This window comes from Mirounga leonina, unplaced genomic scaffold, assembly GCF_011800145.1.
Source record: "Mirounga leonina isolate KUSES-001 unplaced genomic scaffold, KU_Mleo_1.0 Mir_125, whole genome shotgun sequence".
Lineage (NCBI taxonomy): Eukaryota > Metazoa > Chordata > Mammalia > Carnivora > Phocidae > Mirounga > Mirounga leonina.
Window position 1 is genome coordinate 40,072,658 of NW_023270305.1, and position 24,160 is coordinate 40,096,817.

The 24,160-nt window shown below is 38.6% G+C and overlaps 1 protein-coding gene across 3 annotated transcripts in view; it reads left to right on the plus strand.

The window, feature by feature from the left end:
* GCFC2 (GC-rich sequence DNA-binding factor 2) overlaps positions 1–8,780 on the plus strand; it is a 47,555-nt gene extending 38,775 nt beyond the window's left edge. For 2 of the 3 annotated variants that reach the window (XM_035001198.1, XM_035001197.1), the window contains exons 14-17: positions 2,174–2,240; positions 4,067–4,213; positions 7,853–7,977; positions 8,655–8,780. In XM_035001198.1, the coding sequence (XP_034857089.1) occupies positions 2,174–2,240; positions 4,067–4,213; positions 7,853–7,977; positions 8,655–8,772 (457 nt within the window). In that variant the 3' untranslated portion in view covers positions 8,773–8,780. Of the gene's footprint in view, positions 1–2,173; positions 2,241–4,066; positions 4,214–7,852; positions 7,978–8,654 lie in introns of those variants that run through there. The other variant, XR_004678524.1, reaches the window with a different exon arrangement.
* The last annotated feature ends 15,380 nt before the right edge of the window (positions 8,781–24,160 follow it).

Genomic DNA, 24,160 nt, shown 5'->3' on the forward strand with positions numbered 1-24,160 from the left:
AAATAGCTAATCATGTAACACAGAATTAAGAATGTAATACAAAAGAAACTATATTAAGTGTTCTCTCAAACATACATACACCTATTAAGGTGCAAATTGGATTTCAACAAAATATTTCTCACTTTTTATATGCCATGTATGATACCTAGCACACTTGGACATCAGTTTTTTTATGTTAAGAACATAGCAGGGGGCATCACAGAATGGTTAAATCCATACACTGGAGCCCAGATTTACCATTACTAGATATTTGACTTTGGGCCTTTGTGTGTCAGTGTCTTTGTATGTAAAGTGAGGTATTAATGCCTACCTCATAGGACATTGTGAAGATGAAGAGCATGCTCAGAACAGTGCCTGGCACAGAAAGCTAGAAACTGTCTGTGAATTGTGGATTTACTTTAGGAAACAAGTAGGGGTTTTTTTTGTTTTTGTTTTCCTTGCCTGGGGAGACATTTTTCTAGATGAAAAACGTTGCTACAGCTGTTGCCAAAAAAAATTACTGCCTGTGCTCTCTTCTAGGATTCTTAGGTTTAAGGTCTCACTTTTAGGTCTTTAATCCAATTTGAGCTTATTCTTATCTATGGCATGAGAAAGTGGTCCAGCTTTCCAGCACGATTTGTTGAAGAGATGATCTTTTCCCCTTTGAATATTCTTGCCTTTTTTTAATGTAGAATCAATTGACCATATAAATATGGGTTTATTTCTAGTTCTTTATTCTGTTCCATTGATCTGTGTGTCTATTTTTGTGCCAGTATCATATTGTTCTGACTACAGCTTTGTAGTATATTTTGAGATCTGGAATTGTGATACCTCCAGTTTTGTTCTCTCTCGTGATTGGTTTGACTATTTGGAGTTTTCTGTTGTTCCATGCAAATTTTAGTATTATTCTAGTTCTATGAAAAATGCTGTTGGTATTTAGATAAGGATTGCATTAAATCTTTAGATTGCTTTGGGTAGTGTGGACATTTTAACAGTATTGGATCTGCCAATCCACGAGAATGGAATTAATTTTCCATGTGTTTTGTGTTGTCAGTTTCTTTCATCCATGTTTTATAGTTTGCAGAGTATAGGTCTTTTACCTCCTTGGTTAAGTTTATTTGTAGATATTTTATTCTTTTTAGTACAGTTATAAATGGGATTGTTTTCTTAATTTCTCTTTTTGCCACTTCATTATTAGTGTGTAGAAATGCAACAAATTTCTGTATATTTATTTTGTATCTTGTGACTACTGAATTCACTTATCAGTTCTAGTAGTTTTGGTGGAATCTTCAGGATTCTATATACAGTATCATGAAGCAAGTGGTATTTGATGCATATTTATACATTTGCTAAGAAGGCATCAGTTTATAGTAGTGGATCATGAACTGAAGCTATCCAGTGAGTGTTCACAGGATCGAAGAGCTTTTGTGGAGAGAAAAGAAAGGAACTTCTAAGCTTTCTGGCTAATTTAAATTGTGAAGAGATACCTACATGTAAAAATTATGCCCTGTTAAGGCTTGTTGTAGAATGTTTAAGAAATCTATTCATATGGTTCAAAAGTTTGAGTATGTATTTTTTAATTTATATTTAAAATGGGGTCTTCCTCCCACTCCTGCCCTCCTGCCCTCCATCCAGTTTTTGCCCTTCCTCCTCCATATACGTACATGCATGCCATAATAATCACTGTTAGTAATTTTACCTTTCCATAATTTCCTCATGCAATTAGAATTACTTATATATGCTATAATCTTATTTCTCTCCCCTCCCCCGTTCTATAGCAGAGGAAGTGCATTTGTAACCATTGTCTCGTACCTTACTTTGACTTAGTACATCTTTGAGATCATGTCATCACCAGAGTAGTTTCCTCATTCTTTAAGCTGCATAATATGCCTTCATATAATGTAGTGTAACTGGTGAGCATGTGAGTGGTAAACCATTACCAGCAGTGCTGTGAATAATTTTATAGACCCGCCATTGGTACATGTGCAAGTATACCTCCAGAAGGCATGCTCAGAAATGGGGTTGTTGGATCAAAGTGTACATGGAATTGTAATTTTGATATCAGAGCACTCCATTTACATTCTGTTAATGTGTTAAGGTTTAATTCGTTGGTTTAAAAAAACACTGAGTTTTTTAAACTCTGGTTCTGAAAGATTAACAGTTTGCATTTTGTCCTGTCTCGGTTTCAAATTAGGACTGTAGAAAACAAAACATCACCACATTCCAAGTTCCAAGAAAGGCAGTTCTGGTCAGGTGTAAAGGTAAGTAAAAAACTACAAAATTATTTTTATTTTAAATCTAGTATACTGTAGAGCAGAGATTATCAAACTTCTGTAAAGGACCAGATAGTAAATATTTTCTGCTTTGAATGTCTGTTGAACTGTTCAGCTCTCGGCCTTTATAGTGTAAAAGCAGTTATAAACAATATGTAAACAAATGAGCATGGCTGTGCTTTGATAAAACTTTACTTATGGACACTGAAATTTCAGTGTCCTAACTTTGACATGTTACAAAATACCCTTTTACTTTTTTTTTTTCCCAATCATTTCAAAATATAAAAACCATTCTTAGTTTACCGGCTCTGCAAAACCAGGCAGCAAGCTAGATTTAACCCACAAGCCATAGTTGGCCAACTCCTAGTCTAAAAGATAACGGATGAAGTCGTTGCTAAGTCAGTGGTAATAGGGAGGGATGGTAAAAAGTTGGGTTCGGAAGATACTTAGGATGGAGCACTGAAAGGACTTGATGACTAAACGATAATTGCATATGAAGACTAGGGTACTAGCCAAGTTTCTGACTTTGGCAACTTGGTAACTTACAGTGACATTCTTTGAGGGCTTTGAAGGGGATACAGGAAGAAGAGCTTTGAAGGAAAGATAAAGGTCTGTTTCAGATGGTGAATTGAAGAGAGCTATGGGGAAAAATATAGATCCAAGAGTCTGAATTGTAGGAGACAGATCGGAGTTGGAGATTTGGGAGTCAGCCACATGTAGGCAGTATTTGGAGCCATGGTCATGAGTGACAGCCTCTGAGGAGATGGGATGAAGCATGAGAAGGCGGCTAAGAACACAGCCTTGGGAAACACTGACATAAGAGGCAGACAGAGAGAGTGAAGTCTTCAAAGAAGCATTAGAATTTATTGTGAAACTCAGAGTGGTCACAAGAGGGTGGCATTATGGAAACCAAGCAAAAGGTTTTTAAGAGTGAAGACAAAGTATTAAATGCCACCCAAGGGAATTAGGAGAAAGACTGAAAATGTTTACTGGATTTGACAATTAGGTCTTGGGTGACCTCAGCAAACTTAGGGTGAATCCATATTTGTTATGTAGTTGAGTCAGGGAAAACACTTTCCAGGAAGAGGGAGCAACATAAATAATGACACAAAGTATAGAAAAGCATTGCATGGTAGAGTAATAAATACAGTGCTGGAAAGAAAGTGGAAAACACCATAAAATTCACAGAAAGGTATGGATTTAGAGGAAGGCAACCAATATTTTATTAGAATAGCTTATATTTTTTATCTTCTATATCAGAGCCGTAACGGTTTCTCAGGATCACATATTAGTAATAGTGGCACTGGCTTTAACAGCAGTCCTTCATGAGTCCTTGGGTCCTGTGGTCTTGCACCTGATGGCCCCAGTCTCTGGGAGTATGAATTGAGGAGGAAGATTATTGATCTGGAAAGGCGCCAGTGAAGTTATTTGAGATGGATTTTGGGTGGTAGTCCTAAAAAAATAGGATGAGCAAATATATGGAGGTTGGAAAGAATTATTTGTTTAGAAATGTTTTCTATTGATTGTAAAATTGATACTTCTAATGAGTTTAAAATAGTTTGACCAGGGGTGCCTGGGTGGCTCAGTCGTTAAGCGGCTGCCTTCGGCTCAGGTCATGATCCCAGGGTCCTGGGATCAAGCCCCACATCTGGCTCCCTGCACCGCGGGAAGCCTGCTTCTCCCTCTCCCACTCTCCCTGCTGGTGCTGTGTCTCTGTCAAATAAATAGTTTGACCAACGTTTTATGTTTGTTGGAGACTACTACAGTTTTCCTTTAGAGAAACAGCTACATACTCACTTGATACTTTATTTTAGCTCTTCCACAATATTCTTCTTTGGAATGGACTCCTCCCAGATGACACCTTGCAAGAACTAGGACTAGGGAAGCTGCTAAATCGTTACCTTATTATAGCTCTTCTTAATGCCATACCTGGGCCAGATGTTGTTAAAAAGTGCGACCAGGTCAGTGTAATTTTATCATTTTTTAAAATTATTAAAATCTGTTTTGTGGGGCACCTGGCTGTCTTAGTCAGTAGAGCATGTGACTCTTGATCTCAGGGTCATGACATTGGGTGTAGAGATTACTTAAAAAAAAAGTTTAAAATCTATTTTTAACAGAATAATTAAAACTGGTACTCAGTAAGTCAACTTAATGAGAAACCTAAAAGCAACCAACCCCTCAGTATTTAAGAATTAGTATACTGATTTGAATTATCACCAGGGAAAAGAAAAATTATTTAATAAATGGAGCTGGGCCAACTGGTTAACTCTTTATAAAAAGAAAGTTAAATCCTCAACTTTCACTAAATACCAGTATAAAAATGAAACTATAAAATACTGTACTAAGAGGATAAATGTATCTGATGGTAAGGGAGTCCTTTTGAACTTAAAAGCAAGAAACGAAATGATGAAGTAAGCAATTTGATGAAAGTAGAAAACTTCAGTGAATGAAAAAACATTTAAAAGGTATCAAGATTATGTGATCAGGGGCACCTGGTTGGCTCAGTCGTTAAGCGTCTGCCTTCGGCTCAGGTCATGATCTCAGGGTCCTGGGATCGAGCCCCGCATAGAGCTCCCTGCTCGGTGGGAAGCCTGCTTCTCCCTCTCCCACTCCCCCTGCTTGTGTTCCCTCTCTCTCTCTGTCGAATAAATAAATTTTAAAAAAATCTTAAAAAAAAAATGATTATTGTTAAACCTGGAGGATAGGTTCATTGGGGTTACCATACTTACTCCTTCTCGTGTTGGTCTGAAATTTTCTATAATGAAAAGTTTAAAGGAAAGGGAGTTGAAAACGGAGAAAAGTTATAAGCCATACAAGGATTACAATCCATCTTTTTAAAAAGCTCTTTAAAGTTAGTAAACAGATATTCCAATTAAAAATGGACAAAAGACATGCAACAGGAAATTCACCAAAAAAATATGTAAAAATAATTTCTAAACACGTGGAAAAGGTTAACAGTACTAATCCGAGAAATGCAAAATAATATAGTAAGGATATTATTTTACCTGTTATGCTGGCCAGTTTTTTTTTTCCCCCCTAATTCTTGTCATAATGAGGAAACAATAGCACATTATTTCAGGGGCACCTAGAATGGGTGGTGCTGGGGTTCTGAGAAACACTTTTTGCTGTTGGAATGAGGGATAGAACTCTAGAGACTTTTGGCATGATGGCTACAAACCTTTAAAGTTCATACCCCTTGACTTAGCAATTTTACTTCAAGGAATTTATCCTAAGTTAAAAATCAGAGATGCACATGTAGATTTGTTTAAAAAAAATTCAGTGGAGTAAATTTGAGATCTAAGTGGCTTTATTAAGGATCTGTGAATCAGGCAGCATTCCATCTAGCAAGTAGAGAGATACTCTCAGGAGTTGTACAAAATGGAAGGCTTTCCTAAGAAACAGGGTGAGACAAGAAAGCTATTAGCAAAAGAAAAGGATTATTTCAGGCCAGGACAAGGTCTTACTGGGGAGAGGAGAATGGCATGGTTTTTGTCATGCAGATGACCTCACTATAGCGCCCATCCAGAAATTTGGGGATTGACTGTTAAAAAGTGACATTCCCGGGATGAGTTGAAACTGCAGTTAAAGTCTTGGGTTTGCTGTTGTAAGGAGCAAATGACTATCTGGGGCTTGTTTCTTTATCAGAGTTTTAGTACAAAGAATATTATTGTAGCATTATTTATAATAGAGAGTTGGAAACAACCTAAATATCCAAAAACCATCCATTGTCTATTCAGCAGATAAAAGTCATTTTTAAGAGTATGGAAAAATATTTATAAATTTAAAAACAACATAAGACATTAGATAGCAATTCCTAACCCGCCATGATTTTTTGGACTATGGTCTTTATATCATGTAGTTTTAAATTACATTTTCCCCCCAAAATTGAATTCATCGTCCATGCTATGTATTTCAGGTTCAGTTTAGTCCTCTTTGACCATGAGTCTACTATCAGAAGTAGAAAAGTAGCAGGACATTCTCTCCACAGCTTGTGGCTAGAAGGCCATGCCAAGGAGCACCTGGGTGGCTCAGGTCATGATCTCAGGGTCCTGAGACGGAGCCCTGCCTCGGGCTCCCTGCTGAGCAAGGAGCCTGCTTGGGGTTCTTTCCCTCTGCATGCCCCCCCATACACACACATGCTGTCTCTCAAATGAATATAAATCTTTAAGAAAAAAAAAAAAACCATGCCAAGACAGTGTGGCTTTAAATCCTGTGATCATTTATGGGAAAGCTAGGTAGTTCTGTGAAAATTTTGAGTTATGTGTTACAGAGCAAAAGGAAAAGCATGTACAAATATTTCTACCCTAGGCAGTCAGTGTGTCTGCATTTTTTCTGTAACTGAAAAAGGTGATTAAGGAATAGGATAAATCTTTTTTCCTCAACTGTGTTTTTGAAAGAGTACATTCCAGAACTTTCATTTAACATACTTTATAATGTATATGTGGTGTATTTTTCCCAACTTTTTACTTTTATAAATACTGATCTTGATAATAACTGCAGGATAACCTATTTGTCCAAGAATTTCTTTGCATAGTATGATCTCAGGTTTTTTCTTCCTCCCATTCTCTTTCCTTTTATTCTTCTGCTGAGGAAGTTTTGTTTTTTTTCGTTGTTGTTTTTACCAAAACTTTCCCCAAAATCATGTTTTACCTTTAGCATAATGGTGTTGGTGCTTCCCCCCCCAAAAGAAAAATTGAATGCAGCAGACTCTGTATGCTGCCATGAACATTTAAAGCAGTGTATTAAAGGATCAAAACCATAATTTTTTTTATTCTGTGTATCTCACAATCCTCTACTGGATTCCTTAACTATAATTTGTTTATGTAGATCATATGCTAGGTCACTCAATTTCTTAGTATGAAATAATACTAAAATGTATTTTATATTTATGTTGACTGTGTCTAGGCATTTCTAGTGTTTAGTTGTAAATGGCATTTGTACAGATTTAATGGCTTAGGAATACAGAGTATAGGAATTACAAATAGTATAGTATTACAAATACCCCTAGAGAGTAATCATAAAGAATAGTCTATTTTAAGCTCTTGGCATTAAAATACAATTTTTTTAAGAAGTATAAACTTTGACAAAGGAAGATTCTCAAAATTTATTCTACCATAACCATAAAGGATTAAATGAGATGGACTCGATGTTAGCAAAAGGCCTTAGATAACTGTTATTAAAAACTGACCGTGATGGACACTGGGGAGGGTGTGTGCTCTGGTAAGCGCTGTGAATTGTGCAAGACTGTTGAATCTCAGATCTGTACCTCTGAAACAAATAATGCAATATATGTTAAGAAAAAAAAAAGAAGAAGAAGAAGGTAGCGGGAGGGGAAGAATGAAGCAGGGGAAATCGGAGGGGTAGACGAACCATGAGAGACGATAGACTCTGAAAAACAAACTGAGGGTTCTAGAGGGGAGGGGAGTGGGAGGATGGGTTAGCCTGGTGGTGGGTATTGAGGAGGGCACATTCTGCATGGAGCACTGGGTGTTGTGCACAAACAATGAATCATGGAACACTTCATCTAAAACTAATGATGTAATGTATGGGGATTAACATAATTAAAAAAAAAAAAACTGACCGTGTGTTTTAATTAACAGATAGCAGCATATTTACCAGAAGAATGGTTCCAAAACTCTGCCATGAGAACGTCTATTCCCCAGCTAGAAAACTTCATCCAGTTTTTGTTGCAGTGTGCACATAAATTATCTAGAAGTGAATTCAGGTAATCTTGCATATTTATATCTCCATAAGCGCACAGTTCAACGATTCTTTTTTACACTCAGCAATTTTTAGATTTGTACTTTTAAAAATAGAATAAAAGTCTGTGGAGACTACCACTCTAGAATTAGTAGATATTTTTATGTGCAGTCTTTGGAATCACTACTTTATACTCACACCTCATGCCTAATAGTTCATATTTTTAAATGTAAATCTCTTCCAAAATAAGCATTTTAAAATCTCAGCAGGTGTCAGGTACAGGTCTGCAGCCTGCTCTTTACCCATCAATAACTAGAATCTGTTTTGGATGTTTCATTAACAGCACCAAAGGTTTAGGGGCTTAACACCACTAAATGTACAGTAATGTTCTGGTAAACCACTTCTCCAAAAGTTTAAAAAATTTTTAAATAAAAAGCACAGATTTGTAGCATTTCTGTGGGTAAATGTTCCCACAGAGGCTCCACCAAGCTGATAGCCCCACACTGTAACTCAGTTTTCTGATGATAGATGTAACTGCTTTTTAGTCATTCACATTAAAATTTGCCAGCATACATCCCCTAATAACCTATATTTGAACACTGTATGGAAAAGATAACATCTGAATAATTTTAGATATGGGTTTAAAATTTTTTCAGATTAACAACTAATGATTCACTAGGCTCTCAAACTTTTGTTTTCCAGGGATGAAGTCAAAGAAATAATTCCTATTCTGGTGAAAATAAAAGCTTTGAATCAAGCAGAATCCTTCATAGAAGAGTATCACCTAGACCATCTGAAATCAGTAATTAAAGAAGTTTGAACAAACTATAGGAAAGTACTAACATGAGATTTTAATATAGTGACACTTGCCTCCTTTGCTTGGGGGCCGGGTGGAGCAGGACTCCATCCCTCCATTCCCTTCTTACCTTCTGGTATCATGAAGGCTGCCCCCCTGTGGTGGTTGCAGCAGTTAAGCACACGGGAGCACTAAGAGTTTAATTTACTCCCTTTGATTCTTTTCACGTTTCCAGTTGAAGAGAGAAATTGGAGAAATCTTGCTGTTTGGGCTTTGGTAAATCTTCTGAACTGCACCATAAAAATATCTGTTCTTTTCATTTTAACTATCTGTTTACAAATAAGTTAAAGTGGAACTCTTAATTGGAATGAATTATTTGCTAAGTATTAACTGAGTAAAAGCATTTTAAGACTTTTGATAACTACTGATTGTCAAATTGTCCTTCAGAAATCTGTACCAGGGACACCTGGGTGGCTCAGTCAGTTAAGCATCTTCCTTCGGCTCAGGTCATGATCCCAGGGTCCTGGGATCGAGCCCCACCTCGGGCTCCCTGCTCAGCGGGGAGCCTGTTTCTCCCTCTCCCTCTCCCAGCCGCTCCCCCCCCCTTGTGCCCTGAAAAAATCTTTCCCAAAAAAAAAAAAAAAAAAAAAAAAATCACCAATATATTGTGCCAACACAAGTGTAACAGAGGCCAGTGAAAACCGCCCCCAGCATAGGTATTACCATTTTAACTAAATGCAAATTTAGATGTAAAAAAAATCTTATTTTAATGATTAATTTTGGCTATTGGAGAGTAAGTACTTGTTTTTTTTGGCTATTTGTAATGTGTTTTAAATAATCCATTCATCTTATGGATTTGTCAGAACTTTATATTTTAAAGATATTGATGTTTTACCTATCCTATGTTATAGTTTCCTCATTGCCAGTTTTATTTTAATTTTGTGTATGATGTTTTTAGTGTGCTAAGGCAGTACTAGTTAGGTACTTAACTACTTTTGTTAGGGTTTTGTCATTGGCGGGGGTAGGCTTAGACAGGAAACAGGTATTTTAAATACTCAGAACATGTGATAAACTTCCTGGTAAAATATTTGTGTGATTGAAAAGAAGTTGAAAAAATTACTAGTAAACGCTCATTTTGAGAAATCTTTTCTTAAATCTATTTGTTAAATAACTCAAGAGCAACCCTGAAAATTTTTTTTGTAAATTATTGCCCCAAAGATAATAATCAGGAAAAATTTGATTTGAGCATGTGGCTTCTGCCATTATCATCTCTAGGTTTCAAGCTGTGTATATTTTAACAGGTTGATGTGTTATTTCTACTGCAGTGAAGACTTGTGATTCACTAGTAGGAACAGTTTAAATTTTCTTTTACACATATTATATAGGAATAGAATCTCTTCTAGAAAATTCAGACTGTTACTGAGAGACATTAAGCATTCCTTCACAGTTGCTGTCCCAGAGGTAACTGCTGTTTTCATTTTAATGTTATCCTTTCAGGCCTTTTCTCTACTTACACAAATATATGTGTGTGTTAACATAAATGACAGATTTTTATTGCATATGAAATTTCTAATTTTTATTAAAATGTGTATTTGGAAATTTCCGTAAGACTTTTGCATTTTAATTAAAGATGTGTTCCCTACATTTTTAATTTGGGCAGAGAGATTTCTCTTTTCGTAGAATGGAAAATATTAGAACCTGCTTTCAGAACTACAAATTGAATTAAACTCCCAGTAGTTTAACTACATTTCATTATACTGGGCTTCATTATACTTGGAGTTTGAATCTCAAGATTTTTATCCATCATATACTCTAATTGAGGATATTCAAAAACATGTGAGAGGAGGAGCAAGATGGCGGAGGAGTAGGAGACCTAACTTTGGTCCCAAGAATTCAGCTATATAGGGATCAAACCATTCTGAATACCTACAAACTCAACAGGAGACTGAAGAAAAAAATAGCAACTCTGAACAGAAAAGCGACCACTTTCTGGAAGGTAGGATGTGCGGAGAAGTGAATCCGAGGCAATATTGGGAAGATAGACGTGGGGGGAGGGAGCCTCCATCAGCCACTACTGGCAAGTGATAGAGCCACGGAGCACAAAATCGGAACTTCTAGAAGTCTGCTCCACTGAGGGACATCGCTCCAGTGGCTAAGCAGGGGTTGGAACCCTCGCTGAGACAGTGTGGTCTCAGGACCCTCTGGGTCACAGAAAGACAGGGGGTGCCTAAGTGTGGCAGAGCTCCCAGGTATCAGAGCAGGGAAGCCGGCTGCAGAGATGGAGCCGAGGAGTGGGCTCTCAGCTCGGGGCTGCCATAAACCATGATCCGCAGCACAGTCGGGCCACTGCTCTTCCAGCAGATCCGGGGAGACTCTCCTTCCTTCCCTGGGAGGAGCGGCGTGCGAGCACACCGCAGGGATCTGCTGGGTTTGGAGACTCCACAGGGGGTTGGGTGCCAGAGATAGAAATGCTCGGTCACAGGCCAGGTGAGCACGGAGTGCAGCTGGAGACTGGGGAGATGGGAGTGATTGCTTTTCTCTGGGGGCTCACTGAGGCATGGGGCCCCGAGTTCTCAGCTCTTCCGGGGCAGAGATTGGGAGGCTGCCATTTTCACACCCGTTCCCCAAAGCTGTACAGAAAGTTTGCAGGGAACAAAAGCTCCCCAGAGCAAACCTGAACAGATGACTTAGCCCGGACCGGCAAGGGCCCCCGCCTCTGGCAAAGACATTTGAGAACCACGGCAACAGGCCCCCTCCCCCAGAAGATCAGCAAGAATAGCCAGCCAACAGCAAGTTTACCGGTCAATGAGAATGGCAGAATGCCAGCACTAGGGGAATTCATGGCTTTTTTCCTATGATTCTTTTGTCTTTCAAAGTTAATTTTTTAAATTTTTTTTCCTTTTTCTATTTTTTTTTTTCCCTTTTTCAACCAACATCAGTCCTTTTTAAAGATCTTTTTCATTTTTAGAGTCATTCTATCCCTTTATTACAGTTAACCTTATTTTTGGTATATATATAAGTTGTTCTCTCTTTAAAATTTTGGGATACACTTTCTTCTAACAGACCGAGATATACCCTAAATCTCTAGTGTATGGCTTTGTTCTAGTCTCCTGCCTGATCACATTCTCTCCCTTGTTTTTTTTTTTTTTAATTTCTTTCTTCAACCAACTTAACAATTCCTTTTATAAAATCTTTTATAATTTTCATCTTTACAGTCATATTCCATCCCTTCATCATACTTACCCTTATTTTTGTATATACAAGTTTTTCTTTCTTTAAAATTTTGGGAGGCAGTTTCTTCTAACAGACCACAAAATACACCCAAAACCTAGTGTGTGGCACTGATCTGTTCCCCAGCCTGATCATGTTTAATATTTTTTTTTCTTCTTTTTTCTTTCCTTCCCTTTTCCCCCGGTTTCAGGTCTCTTCTGATTTGTTTAGTGTATATTTTTCTGGGGTCACTGTTACCCTGTTAGCATTTTGTTCTCTCATTCATCTGTTCTTCTCTGGACAAAATGACAAGACGGAAAAACTCACCTCAAAAAAAAGAACAAGAGGCACTACTGACTGCCAGGGACCTAATCAATACGGACTTTAGTAAGATGTCGGAACTAGAGTTCAGAATGATGATTTTAAAGATACTAGCTGGGCTTGAAATAGGCATAGAAGATACTAGAGAAACCCTTTCTGGAGAAATAAAAGAGCTAAAATCTAACCAAGTCGAAATAAAAAATGCTATTAATTAGGTGCAATCAAAAGTGGAGGCTCTGACTGCTAGGATAAATGAGGCAGAAGAGACAGTGATACAGAAGACCAAATGATGGAAAATAAAGCTGAGAAAAAGAGATAAACAGCTACTGGATCACGAGGGCAGAATTTGAGAGATAAGCGATACCATAAGACAAAACAACATTAGAATAATTGGGATCCCGGAAGAAGAAGAAAGAGAGGGGCAGAAGGTATATTGCAGCAAGTTATAGCAGAGAACTTCCCTAACTTGGGGAAGGAAACAGGCATCAAAATCCAGGAGGCACAGAGAACCCCTCTCAAAAATCAATAAAAATAGGTCAACACCCTGACATTTAATAGTAAAATTTACAAGTCTCAGAGACAAAGAGAAAATCCTGAAAGCAGCTCAGGAGAAGAGATCTGTAACCTACAATGGTAGAAACATTAGATTGGCAACAGACCTATCCACAGAGACCTGGCAGGCCAGAAAGGACTGGCATGATATATTCAGAGCACTAAAGGAGAAAAATACACAGCCAAGAATACTATATCCAGCTAGGCTGTCATTGAAAATGGAGAGATAAAAAGCTTCCAGGACAAACAGAAACTAAAGGAATTTGCAAACACAAAACCAGCCCTACAAGAAATCTTGAAAGGGGTCCTCTAAGCAAAGGGAGAGCCTAAAAGCAACATAGACCAGAAAGGAACAGAGACAATATACAGTAACAGTCACCTTACAGGCAATACAATGGCACTAAGTTCATCTTTCAATAGTTACCCTGAATGTAAATGGGCTAAATGCCCCAATCAAAAGACACAGGCTATCAGATTGGGTCTTATCTTTTTTTAATCCATCGATATGCTGTCTGCAACTCATTTTAGACTCAAAGACACCCCCAGATTGAAAGTGAAGGGATAGAAAACCATTTACCATGCTAATGGACACCAAAAGAAAGCTGGGGTGGCAATGCTTATATCAGACAAATTAGATTTTAAACCAAAGACTATAATAAGAGATGAGGAAGGACATTATGTCACACTTACAGGGTCTATCCAACAAGAAGATCTACCAACTGTAAATATCTATGCCCCTAACATGGGAGCAGCCAATTATATAAGGCAATTAATAACATAAGCAAAGAAACACATTGACAACAATACAATAATAGTGGGGGACTTTAACACCCCCCTCACTGAAATGGACAGATCATCTAAGCAAAAGACCAACAAGGAAATAAAGACCTTAAATGACACACTGGACCAAATGGACTTCACAGATATATTCAGAACATTCCATCCCAAAGCAACAGAATACACATTCTTCTCTAGTGCCCATGGAACATTCTCCAGAATAGATCACATCCTAGGTCATAAATCAGGTCTCAACCAGTACCAAAAGATTGGGATCATTCCCTATTTTCAGACCACAATGCTTTGAAACTAGAACTCAATCACAAGAGGAAAGTCGGAAAGAACTCAAATACATGGAGGCTAAAGAGCATCCTACTAAAGAATGAATGGGTCAACCAGGAAATTAGAGAAGAATTAAAAAAAATTCATGGAAACAAATGAAAATGAAAACAACTGTTCAAAATCTTTGGAATACAGCAAAGGCAGTCCTAGGAGGAAAGTATATAGCAATACAAGCCTTTCTCAAGAAACAAGAAAGGTCTCAAGTACACAACCTAACCCTACACCTAAAGGAGCTGGAGAAAGAACAGCAAATAAAGCCTAAACCCAGCAGGAGAAGAGAAACAGAAAGCAGAAATCAATGAAATAGAAACTAAAAGAACAATAGAACAGATCAACAAAACTAGGAGCTGGTTCTTTGAAAGAATTAACAAGATTGATAAACCCTGGCCAGACTTAATCAAAAAGAAAAATGACCCAAATCAACAAAATCATGAATGAGAGATCACAATCAACACCAAAGAAATACAAACAATTCTAAGAACATATAATGAGCAACTCTATGCCAGCAAATTAGATAATCTGGAAGAAATGGATGCATTCCTAGAGATGTATCTACTACCAAAACTGAACCAGGAAGAAATAGAAAACCTGAACAGACCTATAACCACTAAGGAAATTGAAGCAGTCATCAAAAATCTCCCAAAAAACAAAAGCCCAGGGCCAGATGGCTTCCCAGGGGAATTCTACCAAACATCTCAAGAAGAATTAATACCTATTCTTCTGAAACTCTTCCAAAAAATAGAAATGGAAGGAAAACTTCCAAACTCATTTTATGAGGCCACCATTTGATCCCCAAACCAGACAAAGACCCCATCAAAAAGGAGAATTACAGACCAATATCCCTGATGAACATGGATGGAAAAATTCTCACCAAATACTAGCCAATAGGATCCAACAGTACATTAAAAGGATTATTCACCACGACCAAGTGGGATTTATCCCTGGGCTGCAAGGTTAGTTCAACATCTGCAAATCAATCAATGTGATACAATACATTAACAAAAGAAAGAACAAGAATCATATGATCCTCCCAATAGATGCAGAAAAAGCATTTGACAAAGTACAGCATCCTTTCTTGATCAAAACTCTTCAGAATATAGGCATAGAGGGTACATACCTCAATATCATAAAAGCCATCTATGAAAAACCTACAGCGAATATCATTCTCAGTGGGGAAAAACAGAGCTTTCCCCCTAAGGTCAGGAACACGGCAGGGATGTCCACTATCACTACTGCTATTCAACATAATACTAAAAGCCCTAGCCACAACAATCAGACAACAAAAAGAAATAAAAGGCATCCAAATCGGCAAAGAAGTCAAACTCTCACTCTTTGTAGATGATATGATACCTTATGTGGAAACCCAAAAGACTCCACCCCAAAACTGCTAGAACTCATACAGGAATTCAGTAAAGTGGCAGGATATAAAATCAATGCACAGAAGTCAGTGGCATTCCTATACACCAACAACAAGACAGAAGAAAGAGAAATTAAGGAGTCGATCCCATTTATAATTGCACCCAAAACCATAAGATACCTAGGAATAAATCTAACCAAAGAGGCAAAGAATCTGTACTCAGAAAACTATAAAATACTCATGAAAGAAATTGAAGAAGACACAAAGTGGAAAAACGTTCCATGTTCATGGATTGGAAGAACAAGTATTGTGAAGATGTCAATGCTACCTAGAGCAATCTACACATTTAATGCAATCCCTATGAAAATACCATCGACTTTTTTCAAAGAAATGGAACAAATAATCAAATTTGTATGGAACCAGAAAAGACCCCGAATAGCCAGAGGCACGTTGAAAAAGAAAAACAAAGCTGGTGGCATCACAATTCCGGACTTCAAGCTCTATTACAAAGCGGTCATCATCAAGACAGTATGGTACTGGCACAAAAACAGACACATAGATCAATGGAACAGAATAGAGAGCCCAGAAATGGACCCTCAACTCTATGGTCAACTAATCTTCGACAAAGCAGGAAAGAATGTCCAATGGAAAAAAATCTCTTCAACAAATGGTATTGGGAAAATTGGACAGCCACATGCAGAAGAAGGAAACTGGACCATTTCCTTACACCACACACAAAAAGAGACTCCAAATGGTTGAAAGACCTGAATGTGAGACAGGAGTCCATCAAAATCCTAAAGGAGAACACAGGCAGCAACCTCTTCGACATCAGCCGCAGGAACTTCTTCCTAGAAACATCGCCAAAGGCAAGGGAAGCAAGGGCAAAAATGAACTATTGGGACTTCAAGATAAAAAGCTTTTGCACAGCAAAGGAAACAGTCAACAAAACCAAAAGACAACGGACAGAATGGGAGAAGATATTTGCAAATGGCATATCAGATAAAGGGCTAGTATCCAAAATCTGTGAAGAACTTATCAAACTCAACACTCAAAGAACAAATGATCCAATCAAGAAATGGGCAGAAGACATGAACAGACATTGTTCCAAAGAAGACATCCAAATGGCCAACAGACACATGAAAAAGTGCTCAACATCGCTCGGCATCAGGGAAATCCAAATCAAAACCTCAATGAGGTATCACCTCACACCAGTCAGAATGGCTAAAATTAACAAGTCAGGAAAGGACAGATGTTGGCGGGGATGCGGAGAAAGGGGAACCCTCCTACACTGTTGGTGGGAATGCAAGCTGGTGCAGCCACTCTGGAAAACAGTATGGAGGTTCTTCAAAAAGTTGAAAATAGAGCTACCATACGATCCAGCAATTGCACTATTGGGTATTTACCCCAAAGATACAAATGTAGGGATCCGAAGGGGTACATGCACCCCAATGTTTATAGCAGCAATGTCCACAATAGCCAAACTGTGGAAAGAGCCAAGATGTCCATCGACAGATGAATGGATAAAGATGTGGTGTGTGTGCGTATATGTATATATATATATATATATATATATATATATACATACACGCACATACATACACACACACACACACAGGAATATTATGCAGCCATCAAAAGGAATGAAATCTTGCCATTTGCAACGACATGGATAGAACTGGAGAGTGTTATGCTAAGCGAAATAAGTCAATCAGAGAAAGACATGTATCATATGACCTCACTGATATGAGGAATTCTTAATCTCAGGAAACAAGGGTTGCTGGAGTGGTGGGGGTTGGGAGGGATCGGGTGGCTAGGTGATAGACATTGGGAAGGTATGTGCTTGGTGAGCACTGTGAATTGTGCAAGACTGTTGAATCACAGATCTGTACCTCAAACAAATAATACAATATATGTTAAAAAAAAAAAAAGAAGAAGAAGAAGATAAGAGGAGGGGAAGGATGAAGGGGGGAAATCAGAGGGGGAGACGAACCATGAGAGACAATGGACTCTGAAAAACAAACTGAGGGTTCTGGGCGGGGGGAGTGGGAGGATGGGTTAGCCTGGTGATGGGTATTAAAGAGGGCACGTTCTGCATGGAGCACTGGGTGTTATACACAAACAATCATGGAACACTACATCAAAAACTAATGATGTAATGTATGGTGATTAACATAATAAAAAAAAGACAAAGACAAATTAAAAAAAAAAAAGAGCATGCCATCTTGATCTCGAGGTTGTAAGCTTGAGCCCCACATTGGGTGTAGAGATTACTAAATAATCTTTAGAGAAAAAAAAGTTTAAGTAATCAAGACTGGTATTAGGAGAATAGATTAACATATCAGAATCAAGAGTCCAGAAACAGACCTACACATTAACAATTTTTTTTTTTAAGATTTTTTATTTATTTATTTATTTGACAGTGAGAGAGGGAACACAAGCAGGGGGAGTGGGAGAGGGAGAAGCAGGCTTCCCGCGTAGCAGGGAGCCCGATGCAGGGCTCGATCCCAGGACCCTGGATCATGACCTGAGCCGAAGGCAGACACTTAACGACTGAGCCACCTAGGCGCCCCCACATTAACAATTTTTGACCAAGATGCCAAGTTAATTCAGTGGGAAAAGGAAAGTATAACTGTTGATGGAACAACAGAATATCTGTATGAAATAGAAAGCCTTGACCCTTTTCTATTCAGATGTGCCCATATATGTGCACGCCCCCCCCCCCACAAAATCGTGGATTTAAATGTAAAACCCAGAAAAAAAGCATGTAGAAAAAAAAGATTCATCTTTGATCCTGGAGTAGGTAAAGATTTCTTGGGTTGGACACAGAAAGCACTAACCAAGAAAGAAAAAAAAGGACAAGTTAGACTTCATCAAAATTCAAAATTTATGCAACATCTTAGGTCCTCTGAGAAGTACAAATTAAAACCACAATGATACACCATTTCACGCCCACTAGAATAACTGAAAAAGACTAACATCCACAAATGCCAAGAATGTGAAGCCACTGAAACACTCTTACATTGCTGCTGGAAGTGTAAAATGTTCACCTGTTCACCAGTTTCTTAGTAAAGTTAAACATTCATTTGCCATCCAATTCAGCAAATCCATTCCTAAGCATTTATGCAAGAAAATAAAAATAGGCTGGGATGCCTGGGTGGCTCAATCAGTTAAGCATCCCACTCTTGATTTCAGCACAGGTCATGATCTCTGTGTCGTGAAATCTTAATCCCTGCATTGGGCTCTGTACTGGGCATGGATCCTGCTTAAGATTCTCTCCCTCTCCCTCTGCCCCTCCCTGACTTGTACATTCATGTGTGTTCTCTCGCTCTCTCAAGTAAATAACCAAAATCTTAAAAAGAAAAATGTTCACAAAAACATTAGAGTATATGTAAGTATAACAGTGTTGATATGAGCCTCAGTAATAGCCCAAAACAGAATGGATAACTGGTGTATTCATAAAATAGAAAACTACTCAGCATTAGAAATGAGCCAAGGCATATAACAACTAAATCACAAAACATCATTAAATGAAAGAAGTCAGAAAAGAATGCATGCCTTATGATTCAATGTATAACAAATGTAAGAACAGACATAACTAAAATGATGGAGGAATGAAAATAGACAAGGAAAAAAAAGAAAATAGACAAGGAATTTTCTGGTAGTGATGGAAATGCTCTATAACTTGATTTCCATGATGGGTACATGGGTGTATTCTGTTTTTAACTCATTGAATGGAAAACCTAACATCTGTGTATTTTACTGAATGTTGTAGTGATGCATCAATTGTTTTAAATACTTTATAGATCAGACAAGTGTCTGGAATACTGAACAATCTCAGACAGTTACCAATGGGTTGAGTACCATTGAAGACCATACTAATTGCTCTTCATGATACTTTCAAAAGGTCATTAGTGGACTTTAACTGAGGAAAATGGATAGGGATATCCAGAGATATTTTTGTTTTTAACATACACCGTCCATTAGACTAGTGGTTTTTAAGCCCTTTCTACCGAAACAAACCTAAACCAAACAGATTTCCATCAAGAACAATGCCTTAGAACCACTGCCCTGAAGGATTTCCTGTTAGGGATTCAGTGTAATCTGCTAACCAGAAACGCCCTAGGAAGATTCTGTAAAAGAATCAAAGACTAATTTATGTTGACAATATTCTCTTAAATAGTCAAGGCTCCTGGAGTTAGTCCCGAGAAATGTGAATTAATGTCAATAAAGTTTTCCAGGCTTTTTATTAAATGTCAGAGGAGGATTAAGGTTGACTATTCAATTGAGTATTTTCATGTACAATAACAAATGTAGATGGTATTGAGACAGAATTAAATAACTATACACCCACAGTTCCCAAACTGAGCTGAGATGCCCTAGGCTCTGCTGTAACTCACAGGGCACTCAGGAGAGCAGTACTCACCACCAGTCACAAACCACTGGAGCTTCCAGCTCAAGGTTGTTCAGGGTCAACATTAGATCGTGTTACATTACTTTAGAAGACAGTATGTATTCGTGTAGCTGGGTTACCAGAGGTGGCTCTTCATAAAGGCAAATGGAGACCAGCCTTGAAAATTCCCTGAGCAGGCAAAACCAGTTTTGTCCTACAAGCAAAGCTTAATTTAGCTTATTTTGCAAGACTGCCATGACCTGGGCCATTTTTTGTTTACACCTCTGGAAATCATAAGCAAAACTTGAACTGTTTCCCCAGGTTGATATAAGGTCACCACTGACCAATTCACTATCATTTAAGAAAATTCTAATATAACGAATGACTGAAGAATAAAGTCACTGCTTTATCTATACAAACTGTTTATAAAAACATGTACCTGAGGAGCACCTGGCTGATTCAGTTGGAAGAGTGTGCTGACTCGATCTTGGGATCATGAGTTCAAGCCCCACGATGGGTGTAGACATTACTGAAATAAATAAACTTTAAAAATAACAGCATACAGGGGCGCCTGAGTGGTTCAGTCGTTAAGCGTCTGCCTTCAACTCAGGTCATGATCCCAGCGTCCTGGGATCGAGCCCCACATCGGGCTCCCTGCTCCGCGGGAAGCCTGCTTCTCCTTCTCCCACTCCCCCTGCTTGTTCCCTCTCTGTATCTCTGTTAAATAAAATCTTTAAAAATAAATAAGTAACGGGCGCCTGGGTGGCTCAGTCGGTTAAGCGACTGCCTTCAGCTCAGGTCATGATCCTGGAGTCCCGGGATCGAGTCCCGCATCGCACTCCCTGCTCAGCAGGGGGTCTGCTTCTCCATCTGACCCTCTTCCCTCTCGTGCTCTGTCTCTCGTTCTCTCTCTCAAATAAATAAATAAAATCTTTATAAATAAATAAGTAACAGCATACACCTGAGCTTCGTTCCATGTTTTGGCTTAAGTGTTCCCAGTTCACAAACTATTTTTACTAATTACTACTTTGCTGATTCACTGGTTTTACTCCTGTTATTTCTGAACTTTTGACACTGTGATAAAAAGCAAGTACCCCATGAAATTCCATGTGGAACAGAAAATGACTGGTAGTGTCCAATCTGATTCCAAGGTTTGATAAGTTGTTCAGTAGCCAACAGATACAAACATCCCAATTAGTAATTGTAATTTAAGGATTTTTTTTTTTTTTTAACATTTAAGTAATCTCTACACCCTACATGGGTCTTGAACTCACGACTATGAGATCAAGAGTCACATGCTCTTCTCACTGTGCCAGCTAGGTGCCCCTGTGTATTATTTTTTAAATACCTGGACCTAAATGGTTAATAAATGGTGCTCAGTATTTCTTCTGGTCTAGGGGGTGCCCTTTAAAATTTTCTAAAAAACTAAGTTCTCTGTTAAGTAAGAAAGAACCACTGAGAATTTGTTCATAGAAAAATGAATATTCCTAGACACATTTGGGCTTATTTTTAAGATTTTATTTTTAATCTCTACACCCAACGTGAGGCTTGAACTTACAACCCTGAGATCAAGAGTCACACGCACTAGACTGAACCAGCCAGGCACTTCTTAAAGCTAAAGAAAGAAATACATAGGGAAACCACTTGTCTACTGTGCTCAAATTCTCAGAAACACATCTAGGATTTTTAAATCATAAAAGACTAATACAGATCATTAAATTCCATAAATATCTGCCTGATAGGGTGGCCAGCCATAGTGGTTTGCCGGGGACTCAGGGGTTTTTCAAGATGCAGGACTATCAGTGCTAAAATCAGAGAAGTCCCCAGCAAACCAGGACAAGTTGGTCACTCTACTGCCTTCATTGGAAACGACCCAAGCATTTTAGTTAGAGGCCTAATTTAGAGCAAAATGACCTGCCTTGAATTTCACCTCCATTTTGCTGTTTTTCTGTAAGAAGCAAAATGTTAAGTGCAGTGATTCTCAGAATTAGTTGTACATTAGAATCATATCAGGAGCTTTTTAAAACATCCCTTACCATCTCATCCTATTCTGATATAATCTGGAGACTTTTTAAAAAAAACTGATTTTGAGAGTTCCGACTCAGGCACTCCTGAGGTTTAACATTAGCCTCACCACCTACTATCCGTGGCACTTTAGATAAGCTGCTTACCTCTCTGAAGCAATCTCGTTTGTGAAATGGAGCAGAAGCACCTGTCTCACAAGGTTTTGTGAACAAGAGACATGAAATGCCTTGCTCAGTGTCTGGAACATGGCAGCCCTTCTAATGGGTCAGAGACTAGCCTATCCCTGAAAACTGAAAATTTAAATACATCATTTTTCTTTTTCTAATTGGAAAAACCTAACAGTCCGAATGCTGTGCATTATATAAAAGATTCAGGGAGTTATTTCTTTTAAGCAATTGTCCTACCACAACGCTAAAGGGAGATTTAAAAACAACACACACTTGAGCAAAATGATAGAGTAGGCAGCGTCAAGGTCTCGTCCTCCTACAGAAACATTAAAAAACAAGCAGGAATGGTCGAAAACAACTTTTCAGAACTCTAGAAAACAGTCACGTTTATAGCAACCAAGCAAACATGGGATCAAAAAAAAAAAAGGCAACCTTATAAAGGCAAGAAGTCACTAAAATAGCAACATAGGTCATTCCAGACTTTGCACCTCCTCACAAGAATTAACAAGTACTCATGGACAAGACACCACTGAAAAATCCTAGAACATGGACGCGAGGCTGAAGCCCGCAGGGTACCGCCCCACCCCCCCGCCCCCAGCGCGCACCAGAGACCAAGACAGACTGCATTAAAAGAGGGGGAGCATCTACACGTTCACCACGTTGCCCCCTCCTCTCAGCTGGGGCAGCACCCCAACAAGAGGTCTTCACTGAGCCTTCCCTGAACCCCAGAACATTTGGTCACTTATTGGGAGTCCCAGCCAGTCTTACCTTACAGGAAAAGCCAGCTCAGAATACCTGGAAGTTGCATATCCCAGCGGCTCTAGAGTCCAGCAGGCAGAATTGGTCATCCTCAGAGCAAAGCCAGTGCCACCACTCAGCCAGACTTCGGGGTGCAAGTCGGCTTGAATCAAGACTATAAACAACCTACTTGTCCAAACTTAGAACTAATTCCCCTGCTCCACCAGGGCAGAGAAGCTAATTTATAACACCACGGAGTGTAGCTCCTGGCCCCTCCTGACCAGAAAGCCTGACTAGAAACACCTGAGAGGATGCTTAGAGCTGGCTTTCCTGCTTTGTTCGGGCAGGGAGCTATATCACAGGCCCAATCACTGCTGAGTAGCTTCTGGCCCCCTCTTAGTAGAAACACTGATCAGGAACACATGGGAGACTGCTTGGAGCTAAAACTCCTACTCTACCCAGGCAGGGAAGCTGGTTGATAGCCCTTCCCACTGCTGAGTGTAGCTCCTGAATCCCACCTGGCCAGAAAGCTTGGCTGGAACACCAGGAAAGCTCCATAGGCCTTTAACAATGCAGAGGTTAAGGGTGCCAACCCCTATGCAGTTGAAAATCCACATAAAACTTTGCACTCTCCCAAAACGTAACTTACTTAATAGCCTACTATTGACTGGAAGCCTTACTGATAACATAACTAGTCGATCAACACATATTTTGTATGTTACATGTATTTAATACAATATATATACTGTATTCTTCCAATAAAGTAAGCTAGAGAAGAACTACCATAAGATCCAGCATTTCCACTTGTGGGCATATACCTGAAGGAAACACAAACGCTGTCAAAGAATTTCCTGCACCCCCACATTTACAGAAGCATTATTTACAATAGCCAAGACATGGAAACAAACTAAGTGTTCAAGGCAGATGAATGGATAAAGAAATTGTGTTATATACGTATGTACACACACACACACACACTCACATCATACACAGAATATTATTCAGCCACAGAAAAGGATTTCCTGCCATTTGTGACAATACAGATGGACCTTGAGAGTATTATGCTAAGTGAAAAAATCAGAGAAAGACAAATACTGTATCTCACTTAAAAGTGGAAGTAAAACAAATACTCATAAAGAGATCAGATTCATGGTTACCAAAGGCAGGGGGTGGAGAGGGGTGGGGAAATTTGATGAAGGTGGTCAAATGTACAACCTTCCAGTTATAAATAAGTACTGGGGATGTAATAATGTACCACACAATGGTTATAAACACTGAAATATGAAAGTTGAGAGATGTTAAAACTTCTCATCACAAGGAAAAAAAACACTTTTTCCCTATTTTTTTTTTTTTTGGTGTATGTATGAAATGATTGATATTAACTAAATTTATTGTGATAATTATTTCACAATACATGAAAGTCATATCATTATGCTGTACACCTTAAACTTACATAGTGCTGTATGTCAACTCTATTTCTTTTTTTATAGCAGGCCTTTTTTTTTTCCTAAAGATTTTTATTTATTTATTTGA